The following is a 13,458-nucleotide window of genomic DNA, read 5'->3' as shown; positions in this document are numbered from 1 at the left end:
CTGCTCCAGGACATGACTGCTCCAGGGACAGGGCTGCTCTAGGGACAGGGCTGCTGCAGGGACAGGACTGCTCCAGGACAGGACTGTACCAGGGACACGGCAGCACCAGGGACAGGACTGCTCCAGGGAGAGGATTGCCCCAACAGAGGGCAGCCTGGGGCCAGCACTAACAAGCTGGGTGTTGTCCTGAAAGTTTAACAAAAACAGTCTTATCGTCTTCCTCTACAAAGTAGCTTTCTTCTAAACATCTCACTTTTGAAAGTGAGACTTCCTGAATCAATGCCCATCAGTCCAGGTGAGCTGGGATGACATGGGGGACACTTAAGAGTTGCTGTCCTTTCTGCTGCTTGCTCAGCAGCTTTCCAGCAACAGCCCACCCTATTTAATTTGAATTAAATCTACAGAGTGGCTATAGTGTACAACCTCATTTACCACTCCATTAACTTCTGAAATGATCAGCTAGACTTGAGAATTTGTGCATCCCCAAATCACAACAGTTCAAAAGTAGAGATCCCAGCAGTCCTGGGTACAGTGGGCTGGAAGTGGGAGGGGAAACTACACAGAATCATTACAGGTGACTTGGGAATTTTTTATGTTCCAAGTTCCTTTAAAAGGCTTGGCAGTAAGTGACCACAGGTATGAATGGAGTATATGTGTAAGGGGTGGAGGTAGGGGTGGGAAGGAAGCCATAGATGCAACATGGAGGAAGTGTTGCATTTTTCTAGTTGACTCAATAAACATGTTTCATAGGGTATCTGAGACCAATGATGGGCCACAGAGCCTATAGAAAGAAAGGTAGACTATTTCTAAGCATCACCTGGTTGGGGAAAGAAACTGCTCAGAAGTAGAAGTGTCCATGAAGGATACAGTGGCTTTGCAGTAAGACCCCTAATTCTGCACTAGTACAGTAGCCATTGGCCACATGTTTCAATTTAAAATGAAATTAATTAACAGTAAATAAATTTTAAAATCCATTTTCTCAGTCACACTAGTCACATATCAAGTGCTCAATAGACACATGTGGTTAGTGGCTATTGTATTGAACAGCACAGATATAGAAGACCGCAGAAAGTCCTATTAGACAGTGCAGCTCGAGGTACTGAAGGTTAGTGATCTAACATCATCAGTTCCTACAGGGACCAACTTAGGGCATATTCCAAACAAATGTAAACTGGGACTCATTTTTCAGCTCATGTGCTTGTAAGCTGTGAACGGCAGCTTCAGGGTTGGCCATTTGATATCTTGTGTTTTGCTCTGAGCTAATTCCTAGTGAGGCTTTGGGTGGACCTGTTAATTACAGGAGGCCACTTGCTCTGCTACATGTAATTTATTTTCTAGGGTAACTAAATACTAGCAAATAGATAAAGAAAACAGCTGGCAGAAGAATGGCTAAGACTCTGAGAAATAAAAATTAGGAAAGAATGGAAGGCAATATTTGCAACTGTGTTTGAATGTCAGTGGATTGATTGTTATAAAAAGAAAAAAATTTCTAGACACTAAAACAAAACAAAAAAGAGAACATTGGCTTATCTCTCCCAAAAGGGTTTGGGTGCTCACCGACTTGGGAATCCACTGAAAGCTGTGGGGACTCCACAGGAGGGCATCAGGGCGCTCAACTTCTCTTCTACCTGCAGCAAAATCTTGAGGAGCACAGATGCCCTGACCAGCCTTTAGCCCATAAACTGGCAAACGCCACCAGCTGGGGCATCAGGAATTCTCCGAGGCTGGACATTCTGAAAATACAGTTTCTTCTCTGGGGGGTCTTACAGTTTAGTAGAGTGTGTTTCTCTTTTGAACCACAATGGCTATTGCGTTTCAGATGGCCTTTTCCAGCTGCCCTGGCTTAAAATGCCCACAGTAATGTCACCCGTTATGGTCTGGTTTGGTCTCAAGTACAACTGATGATCAGTCTTGAGATTTGATCAGGACTTTGAGACTTGAAGGTCCTTTTACTTATTTATGAGGGCCCCCTCCCAATTTTCTTTAAAAAACAAACAAACCCCACAAACTAGAATTTTACAAAATTAAATCTATTGGCGGGGGGCAACTTGCAAATAATAGTATCAAACAATGCTACTGTGAAAAATTACAGACTATTGAAAATTAATTCTAGGTTTATTCCTGAATCTCCCCGGTGGCTGATATCCCAGGGAAGATTTAAAGAAGCTGAAGATATCATTAAAAAAGCTGCAAAAATGAACAGCATTACTACCCCAGAAGTGATATTTGATTCTATGGAGGTAAGAATTTGCAGATGTTGCCTCTTGAAATCAGCTATGCGTTCTTGATTTTTATGAAATTTAACTTAATTCAATATTTATTGAGTATTCACTATGTACCAGGCACTGTACTAAGTCTTAGGGACACAATGATGACTAAGTTCTGAGATGAAATTCACCTTAAAGAGCTGTGCACAAATTTTTGTTAGGTGCTGTTGAGTCGGTTCCAACTCACAGCGACCCTATGTACAACAGAACAAAACAATGCCCAGTCCTGCGCCATCTTCACAATCGTTGTTATGCTTGAGCCCATTGTTGCAGCCACTGTGTCAATCCATCTCATTGAGGGTCTTCCTCTTTTTCACTGACCCTCTACCTTACCAAGGATGATATCCTTCTCCAGGGACTGGTCCCTCCTGAGAACGTGTCCAAAGTACATGAGATGAAGTGTCATCATCCTCACTTCTAAGGAGCATTCTGGCTGTACTTCCAAGTTAGATTTATTTGTTCTTTTGGCATTCCAAGGTATATTCAATATTCTTTCCCAATACCCTAATTCAAATGCTTCAATTCTTCATCAGTCTTCTTTATTCATTGTCCAGCTTTCGCATGCATATGAGGCAATTGAAAATATCATGGCTTGGGGCAAGTACACAAAGTGCACCTCAGTCCTTGAAGTGACATCTTTGCTTTTTAACACTTTAAAGAGGTCTTTTGCAGCAGATTTGTCCATTGCAATGAGTCATTTCATTTCTTGACTGCTGCTTTCATGGGCATTGATTGTGTATCCAAGTAAAATGAAATCCTTAACAACTTCAATCTTTTCTCCGTTTATCGTGATGTTGCTTATTGGTCCAGTTGTGAGGACTTTTGTTTTCTTTATGTTGAGGTGTAATCCATACTGAAGGCTGTAGTCTTTGATCTTCGTCGGTAAGTGCTTCAAGTCCTCTTCACTTTCAGCAAGCAAGGGTGTGTCATTTTCATATCACAGGTTGTTAATGACTCTTCTCCAGTCCCGATGCCCTGTTCTTCTTCATATAGTCCAGCTTTTCAGATTATCTGCTCAGCATACAGACTGAAAAAGTATGGTGAAAGGATACAACCCTGATGCACACCTTTCCTTATTTTAAACCATGCAGTATCCCCTTGTTCTGTTGGAACAACCGCCTCTTGGTCTATGTACAGACTCCACATGAGCACAATTAAGTGTTCTGGAATTCCCATTCTTGGCAGTGTTATCCATATATCCACACAGTTCTGATCCACACAGTTGAATGTCTTTGCATATTCAATATAACATAGGTAAACATCTTTCTAGTATTCTCTGCTTTCAACCAAGATCTATCTGATGTCAGTAATGATATCCCTCCTTCCACATCCTTTTCTGAATCCAGCTTGAATTTCTGGAAGTTCCCTGTCAATTTACTGCTACAACCGTTTTTTAATTATCTTCAGCATAATCTTACTTGTATGTGATATTAATGATATTGTTCGATAATTTCCACATTCTATTGGATCACCTTTCTTTGGAATGGACACAAATATGAATCTCTTCCAGTCAGTTGGCCAGGTGGATGTATTCCAGATTTCTTGGCATAGACCAGTAAGTGCTTTTAGTGTTGCATCCATATGTTGAAACATCTCAATCGGTATTCTGTCAATTCCTGGGGCCTTGTTTTTTGCCAGTGCCTTCAGCACAGCTTGGACCTCTTACTTCAGTACCATCGGTTCTTGATCGTATGCTACCTCCTGAAATGGTTGAACATCGACCAATTCTTTTTGGTACAGTGACTCTGTGCATTGTTTCCATCTTTTTTTTTTTTTTTTTTTTTGGCTTTAACAGAGAAATTTATGTCTCTCACAGTCTAGTAGGCTACAAGTCCAAATTCAGGGTGTCACCTCCAGGGGAAGGCTTTCTATCTCTGTCGACTCTGGAGGAAGGTCCTTGTCATCAGTCTTCCCTTGGTCTGGGAGCATCTCAGCACAGGAACCTCAGGTCCAAGGGACGCGCTCTGCTCCTGGCACTGCTTTCTTGGTGTTATCAGGTCCCCAACTCTCTGCTTGCTTCCCTTTCATCTCTTGTAAGATAAAAGGTGGTGCAGGCCACACTCCAGGGAAACTCCCTTTACATGGGATCAGGGACATGACCTTGGTAAGAGTGTTACAATCCTACCCTAATCCTCTGCTCCCAGTGCTGTTTTCTTGGTGGTGTATGATGTCCCCCCTTCCATCTTATTTTGATGCTTCCCTCGTCAATTTTTTTTGCCCACAGAATCCTTCAATATTGCAATTCGGGGCTTGAATTTTTCTTCAGTTCTTTAGCTTGAGAAATGCCAAGCGTATTCTTCCCTTTTGGTTTTCTAACTCCAGGTCTTTGAACATTTCACTATAATACTTTACTTTGTTTTCTAGAGCCACCCTTTGAAATCTTCTGTTCAGCTCTTTTAGTGCATCATTTCTTCCATTCACTTTAGCTGCTCTACGTTCAAAAGCAAGTTTCAGAGTCTCTTCTGACATTCATTCTGGTCTTTTCTTTCTTTTCAATGACCTTTTGCTTTCTTCATGTATGATGCCCTTGATGTCATTCCACAACTCGTCTGGTCTTCAGTCACTGGTGTTTAATGCACCAAATCTATTCTTGAGATGGTCTCTAAATTCAGGTGAGATATACTCAAAGTTGTACTTCGGCTCTTGTGGACTTGTTTTACTTTTCTTCAGCTTCAGTTTGAACTTGCATATGAACAATTGATGTTCTGTTTTGCAGTCAGCCCCTGGCCTTGTTCTGACTGATGATATTGAGCTTCTCCATTATCTCTTTCCACAGACGTAGTCAATTCGATTGCTGTGTATTCCATCCGGCGCGGTCCGTGTGTATAGTCGTCGTTTATGTTATGGAAAAAAAGTATTTCCAATGAATAAGTAGTTGGTCTTGCAAAATTCTATAATGTGATTTCCAGCATCATTTCTATCACCAAGACCATATTTTCCAACTACTGATCCTTCTTCTTTGTTTCCAACTTTTGCATTCTAATCACCAGTAATTATCAATGCATGTTGACTGCATGTTTGATCAATTTCAGACTTTTGAAGTTGATAAAAATCTTCAATTCCTTCATCCTTGGCATTTGTGGTTGGTGCGTAAATTTGAATAATAGTCATATTAACTGGTCTTCCTTGTAGGCATATGGATATTATCCTATCACTATGGATATTATCCTATCAGTGAAAGTTTTGTACTTCAGGATAGATCTTCAAATGTTCTTTTTGACAATGAATGCAAGTCTTCAGTTTCTCATTTCTGGCATAGTAGACCATATGATTGTTTGATTCAAAATGGCCAATACCAGTCCATTTCAGCTCACTAATGCCTAGGATATCAATCTTCAAGTGTTCCATTTCATTTTTGACAACTTCCAGTTTTCCTAGATTCATACTTCTTACATTCCACGTTCTGAATAGTAATGGATGTTTGCAGCTGTTTCTTCTTGAGTCATACTACAAATTAAGTGCAATAATGTATGTAAGGAGTCCTGGTTGCTAAGTGGTTAAGAGCTCAGGTTGCTAACCAAAAGGTCAACAGTTTGAATCCACCAGCTGCTCCTTGGAAGCCCTGTGGGGCAGTTCTACTCTGTCCTATAGGGTCGCTATGAGTAGGAATTGACTCGAAGGCAATAGGTTTTTTTTTTTTTAATATGTGTAAACTGCTTAGCATATAATGTCATTAAATTTTCCTTCCCTTTATTTTGTACATTTATCTCCAATTTTTTATTGATTGCTCCATACCGTTGACGGGGCTACAGACAAAGGATTTTTAGATGTCTAGATTAAGTGGGAAAAATGTGTTTGAGAGCTATGCCACCCACAGGTTCCTTACTGAACCCTGAATCTCACCAAAGCCAGCTGAGGAAGCTGTGCATGTCTTTAGTCTTGCTATGTGTCATTTGTAGATCTTAAGGCTTGAGAGCACAGACTTGAGGGGTCACCCCTGTAGACCAGTGGACACAGGAAAGGCTGATACTCTGTGGAAGCAGCCACACTTCCTGACAGTCACGAGGACATGCAGTGTGCCAGGCCCTGCTGGGTCCTAGGGGAAACAAGAAAAATAAGAGAGAGCGCTTGCCCTTTGGGAGCATCAAACGTAACTAACAAGGGCAAGAGGATTAGAAGAAAAGATAAATGATAGCAGAAGGGAGTTAATGCCACGTACTCAAGGAGTGGAGACTGCCTAGTGGTACAGTGAAAGAGAGAGCAAGGAGGCCAGGTCCTGCCTGGACAAGTCCAAACCAGGGAGGATGATTGGCTTCACTTAGGTGAATGGTGAGGATTGGGTAGGAGAAAAAGTAGACTGCTCAGGACACCCCAAGAAGACAAGTGTAGAGTCCCTGATGGAGCATGAGAAAAGTGGGGTGCAGAACTCAAATTCTAGTAAAGAAGACCAGACTTAATGGTCTGACTGAGACTGGAGGAACCACAGAAATCATGGCCCCTGGACTCTCTGTCAACCCAGAACTAAAACCATTCCCGAGGCCAACTCTTCAGACAAAGATTAGACTGGACTGTGGGACCTAAAATGATACTCGTGAAGAGTGTGCTTCTTAGCTCAAGTAGATACATGAGACTAAATGGGCAGCTTCTGTCCGGAGGTGAGATAAGAAGGCAGAGAGGGTCAGGAACTGGTTGAATGGACATGGGAAATTGGGGTGGAAAGGAGGAGTGTGCTGTCACAGTATAGGGAGAGCAATTACGGTCACATAACAATGTATGCATAAATTTTTGTAGGAGAGACTAACTTGAATTGTAAACTTTCACTTAAAGTACAATAAAAAAAATTAATCCTAAAAAAAAAAAAGTACTCGTGGAAATAAAAAAAAAAAAAAGGAAGACAAGTGTGGCTGCAGCAGGAATACGCGTTCCCTGCGCTGAAGTCTGCACTCCCGGCTGCCATGGAAAGCAGAACTCTGGAGGATGGAGGGCATGCCAGTGCTCCACCCCTGAGGGCTCCCCCCATCCCTGGCCTTCCGCACCTTTTCCAGATACAGTACTCTGGCTGTGGCTGCAGGCTGAATTACAGTGACCATGAACCCAAGCTCTCAGAGGGCTACCAGGCCAAAACATGTCTTAAGTCTTTGCTCTTCAAATCAAGAATTCCATTCCCAGCCTTAATCAATTTCAGTGGCTACAAAAAGAATAGTGGGAGTGTCTGACACGTATGCTCTTCAGTGCTGTGCTAGGTGTTTATGGGTACTTATTGGATATGTGGTCTGATTCCTGTCTTGAGAAACTGACAGTCTAGTTGTAGAATCCAGACCTATGTGGATAAAAGCAATCGTAAAACATAAGAGATATATAGTTGATGAATAAGAGCGAAGTCCAGTGTCAAAACACATGCTTCTGACAGTACCTTGTTTCTTCCTGCCGTGATCATCTCCCCTGCTCACCTCCCAGGTCGGGTCCCCTCTAGGAGGCTCTGTGCCCGCAAGTGCAGCCTGCGCAGCATTATGAAGAGCCTACCAGATCCCGGCACAGTGTTCAGCTCACTTAGTGCTTATGCACTACTATTAGCCCCGTTGTTTAGGAGAAAAAAGTATGACACAGAGAAGTTAAGTAACTTTCCCTGGATCACATAGCTATTAAGCTGGGATTTGGAACCTAGATCTCTCTGGCTTCAAAGTCCTTGTTCTTAACAACTGTGACTTATTTACCTTTTGTTTTTTTAAATTGTGGTAAAAAAGGTATATAACAAAACATTTGTCAATTCTATGATTTTTACATGTATAATTCAGTGACACTGATTACAGTTATCATGTTGTGCAACCATCACCACTATCCTTTTCCAAATTATTCCAGTAACAGAAACTCAGTGCCCCCTAAACAATGACTCCCACGTTCCTTTTCCCTTCCCCCCACCCCCCGGTAACCACTAATAATCTTTGGTCTCTATACCTTTGCCTATGTCATGTAAGTGGGATTATACAGTGTTTGTCCTTTTGTGCTTTTGTTTGTCCAACTGTGATTTTTTACCCATGTCCCAGGTTAGGGACAGTGGCATTAACTTTGACAGGAAAAAGTATAGAGTAGTATCCTCTTGGGAAGCGATCTTGGACTTCACCTTTGAAGCAGCTTCAATCTGCACGGTGCCTGGTCCAGACATTTTCGTGGCTTCACACAAGCCAGGGACAACCACTAGATACAAGAGTAGTCCAAACCTGGCTGCTTATCACAATCACTCAGGGAACTTTAAAAATACAGATTTCCAGGCTCCCAAGCACCATGAAAGATTCAAATTAAGAAGGCCCAGGGCAGGGCCTGACAATCTGAGTTTTAACAAGGGCCGTGGGGAAGCACCAAATGTTAGCACAGGCTTGATCTGCAGGTCCTGTCTGTGTGTGGCCACTGCTCTCAGAACCCTCTAGGAGGACTGCTAGTTCCCATTGTTTATTCAGCGGCTTTGCTTTGTTGTAATAACAGGGTTATGCTGCTGGGGACACAATGGCACAATGGTTCAGCACTCAGCTGCTAACTGAAAGTCAGCAGTTCTAACCCACCAGCCACTCCAAGGAAGAAAAAACCTGGCAATCTGCTCCCGTAAAGATTACAGACTAGGAAGCCACACTCTGTCCTATAGGATGGCTATGAGTTGGAATCGACTCAACAACACACAACAACGACGCTCCCAATAGTGCAGGAGAGAAAGGCAGCATGGCTGTGGGATGTGTGAGGAGGTATCTAATTATTCCTGGAAAGAAGGATGCTGACGTTTGGGAAGCATCTGCTATAAAGGCAGGTCTGACACTCATTTCCTTCTTAACAAAAACTCCTCCTTCCTCAATCTCTTACTGCATAACTACCATAGGGTTACAAAGTCCTTGTTCTTTCTCCCGAGGGATTTCCCACCTCAGAATCTTATAATTTTTTTTTTTATTGTGCTTTAAACTTTCCAGAGCAAATTAGTTTCTCATTCAAAAATTTATACACAAATAAATGGTTTCTGGACATTGATTGCAATCCCTGTAATGTGTCAGCAGCCTTGTAATTTTTATTTCAGTTTCAATTCTAATAAGCTTGGTTATCTAGATTCCTAACTCATGGTAAATTAACATCGGCAAACTAAAAGTAGAGAAGCCCATGGACAGCAGTAAGAAATTGCCACTAACCACTGAAGGCTAGCATCTTTTCCTCGAAGATGAGGTAATAATAATAATAGCTAAAATTTATTGGGTATTTACCATGGTTCAAGTACTGTGCTAATCTTTATATATAAATGATCTCATTTAATTGTCTCAGCTCCCAATTATTATACTCATTTTACAGAAGAAGTAAACTGAGGCTCAGAGAGGATAAATAATATCTTGCCCAAGATCTCCTGGTTAACCTGAGTCTATTCTGATGCTACGAGACAACAACAAAAGTATAAAAAGCAGATAGGACCTCAAGGCAGTTTAAGGCTGTATGATCCCACCAGACTAATAGGCCCTAAGTAGCTCAGTGTGATAAAAGCCATCCACAGTGATGATCAGGAGTCAGGAAAAGGCTATGTTAACAATCAGGCTTTATATAAGGACAAACTGCAGCTGATGCTATGTATTTAAAAAGACTTCTGTCTAAAATGGTCTAAAAACATTGTAAAGTATTAGAATAAGCATCACATAGGTAGATGCCCTTGTTATTGTTGTTATGTGCCATTGAGTTGATTGCAATCAGAGTAGAACTGCCCCATAGGGTTTCCTAGGCTGTAATCTTTGAGGGAGCAGATTGCCAGGTCTTTTCTCCTGTGGTACAGTGGTTAAGCACTCTGCTGCTAACCAAAAAGGTCAGTAGTAGATGCCCTTATTCCCCCCAAATTTCAGACTTCTAAGCTTATTCAAGGCAAAGCAAGTGTTACATGTATAAATTGTCCTGTTTACGACCTCTTAATCTCATGGCTGTTTCCATTATTTTAGTCACAGGAGCTAAAACCTCTGAAGCAGCAGAAAGTTTTCATTCTGGACCTGTTCAGGACTTGGAATATTGCCATAATAACAATTATGTCTTTGTTGCTATGGTAAGTAACAAGTGATCTGAAAATGCATACATACAGCACGTAAGTATACAACTGATTTTCTTTATTTCAGAGGAAACATTTGGGCAAGGTCTGAGTTACCCTGAGACAAAAATTATAGAATTCTAAGTTATTTGCCACCTTCCATCTGTCAGTTGGAGCCCTGGTGGTGCAGTGGTAAAGCGCTCTGCTGCTAACCAAAAGGGTGGGGTTTGAACCCACCAGCCGCTCCATGGGAGAAAGATGTGGCAGTCTGCTTCCATAAAGTTTACAGCCTTGAAAACCCTATGGGGCAGTTTTACTCTGTCTGATAGGGTCACTATGAGTTGGAACCAACTAGATGGCAATGGGCTTGGGGTTTGGATCTGTCAGTTTGTCATACTGTGGTGGTTTTCATGTTGCTATGTGGCACAGTGGTTAAAGCGATCGACTGCTAACCAAAAGGTAGGCAGTTTGAAACCACCAGGGGCTCCATGGGAGAAGATGTGGCAGTCTGCTTCCGTAGAGATTTACAGCCTTAGAAATTCTATGGGGTTGCTATGAGTCGGAATCAACTCGACAGCAGTGGGTTTGGGTTTTTGTTTTGTTTTTTTTAGTGATGCCAGAAGCTATCCCACTGGTTTTTAAATACCAGCAGGGTCACCCATGGTGGACAGGTTTCAGTGGAGCATCCAGACTAAGACAGATTAGGAAGAAAGGTCTGGCAATCTACTTCTGAAAATTAGCCAATGAAAACCTATATATCATGAGAGAATATTGTCCAATACAGTGCTGGAAGATAAGCCCTCTAGGTTGGAAGGCACTCAAAATACACAGTGGCCACAACAATGGACTTGAGCATACCAATGATCGTGAAGATGGCACAGGACCGGGCAACTTTTTGTCGTGTCATGTATGTAGTCTTCATGATTCAGAGCCAACTCAACGGCAGCTAACAACAACAAAGTTATTTGGAAATGCCTCCATTCGATTCATGGAACTGGATACTTAAAAAAATCACAGGGAACTATATTTAAGCTGGCAGTACTGTGGCCCACAGGGAAAGGATTCCCTCCCCCCCTAAGGTTACAGAATTAGAAGACTAATGATGACCCTGGTGCCTGCAGCACAGATGTTAATTCACATGCTGCTTTCTGAAGCTGCACTGGCAATTGAACAGTGAAATTAAAATCACCTGCATCCCCATTGCCTAGATTTGAGTCTCCATAGCTTTTTAACACTTGATAGTATCAAACTGGAGCCCTGGTGGCACAGTGTTTAAGAGCTTGGCTGCTAACCCAAAGGTCAGGAGTTCAAATCCACCAGCTGCTCCTTGGAAACCCTATAGGGCAGTTCTACTTTGTCCTGTAGGGTCACTATGAGTTGGAATCGACTGGATGGCAACACGTTTTTTGGTTAACATCAAACTAACTAGTTCTTTAAAGGCACAGAAATAATGAATTGACTTTGTAGACCAGATTTAATAACGTATCTGCCAAGAAATGAGGCAAAGGAAAAAAAAAAGAGTTGGCCTACCCATAACAGCAGCACACGTGCACACACACACAAAATAAAGATGAGAATTAGAACTAGTAGATTCAAGCTGCAGCTAGCCTATTTGAAGGGCCATCCAGTTTTTGCAATTAGAAGAAATCAATGACAGAATCCAGCTAGTGCCCCTGAATTAATCAAGTGTGTCCTAGGCACATGGCCTTCCTCACTGTGGATCTCCTCAGTTCTTACATGTCAGCATATCTCTCTGGTACAAATTTGTCTTGAGTAATGGTGCTACTGAGCCAATAATAAACTAGTCATTGTGCTTATCACCAAATGTGAAAGCATTAAGATCCCCACAGAAGTACAGTTTAATTTTTTGTTTTGTTTGGGGTTAGCTGTTGTGCTATCCAACCTAGTATGGTGTGTATAAAAAAGACCCAGCTGTGTTTCTAAAGACATTTTTCAGACATTCTCTGCTTTTCAGTCATGTTAGTAACAAGCAAACTTGTATACACAGTGCATAGTGCAGTTATTTTTCCCAGAGAAGCTTCTGGGTAGAAGTTGACTGTAATGACAGGATGTGCAGTTTGCACTCTGTGATGCTTTGAAGCATTATGGACTTTCATTCTTTTCTCTAAAGTGAGCTTCACTAAATCAGAATTTACTGTAAGTGGATCCCACAGTATTACAGATGTATCTGTTTTTGGTAAGATTGAAATCTCAGTTTTATGTTCACTGATGTGACTGACATTCTTTCTTCAAATAATATCTCTAGGGGAGTGAGAATGTACAAACTATTCAGGAAATACTGAAATTTGAAATCAACTGCCCTAGGATAGGCATTGTTGAATATTGGCATATCTAGGCTAGAAAGTCCAATAGAACTTTCTGCAATGATGGAAATGTTTTACATCTATACTGTCCAATATAGTAACCACTAGCCACATGGAGCCCTGGTGGCACAATGGTTAAGAGCTTGACTGCTAACCAATGTCGTGGCAGTTTGAATCCACCAGCCGCTCCTTGGAAACCCTATGGGGGCAGTTCTACTCTGTCCTGTAGGGTCTCTGGGAGTCGTAATCCACTCGATGACAATGGGTTTGGTTTTTTTGGTTTAGCAATATGTAGCTGTTAAGCACTTGACGTGTGGCTAGTGCAGCTGAGGAACTGAATTTTTAACTTGTTTTAATTTTATTTAAGTTTAAATAGTCACATGTGGCTAGTGGCTACATATAGGACAGCAAGATCTAGACAATTTCTTGACCATCAGGAAATTTTTGAGTGATTGAAGCCATCCTTTTGTAATTTTATCTGTTTGTTTGTTTTTTAGGATGCTGACTTCAGTGGGTTACTTTGCTCTGTCTCTCAACACTCCTAATTTACATGGAGATGCCTATCTGAACTGTTTCCTCTCTGCCTTGATTGAAATTCCTGCTTACATTACAGCATGGCTGCTACTTCGAAGCTTGCCTAGGCGTTATATCATAGCTGGGGTACTGTTCATGGGAGGAGGTGTGCTTCTTTTAATTCAAGTAGTTCCTGAAGGTAAGAAGTTAAGCAATGTTAACAACTTTTCACCAAAAAAAAAAAAAAAAGAGAGAGAGCCACAAAAGGCCACTTATTTGTCATGGCTTCCTGTTTATGCAGCCTTTATATTAGAAACCATTCATAAATCAGTTAGACAAGTGAGAGTTGACCGTATAGTATCCAGGGCTCAAAAACAAC

The 13,458-nt window shown here is 41.6% G+C and overlaps 1 protein-coding gene across 1 annotated transcript in view; it reads left to right on the top strand.

Moving 5' to 3' along the window:
• The window catches only part of LOC101356574 (solute carrier family 22 member 4), a 55,294-nt gene that overhangs the window by 30,027 nt on the left and 11,809 nt on the right, over positions 1 to 13,458 (top strand). Inside the window, exons 5-7 of the mRNA XM_023739006.1 lie at positions 2,114 to 2,240; positions 10,160 to 10,260; positions 13,064 to 13,278. Of these exons, the coding sequence (XP_023594774.1) occupies positions 2,114 to 2,240; positions 10,160 to 10,260; positions 13,064 to 13,278 (443 nt within the window). The remainder of the gene's footprint in view (positions 1 to 2,113; positions 2,241 to 10,159; positions 10,261 to 13,063; positions 13,279 to 13,458) is intronic.

This window comes from Trichechus manatus, unplaced genomic scaffold, assembly GCF_000243295.1.
Source record: "Trichechus manatus latirostris isolate Lorelei unplaced genomic scaffold, TriManLat1.0 scaffold00127, whole genome shotgun sequence".
NCBI lineage: Eukaryota > Metazoa > Chordata > Mammalia > Sirenia > Trichechidae > Trichechus > Trichechus manatus.
This window is presented reverse-complemented; position numbering and strand designations above follow the sequence as displayed.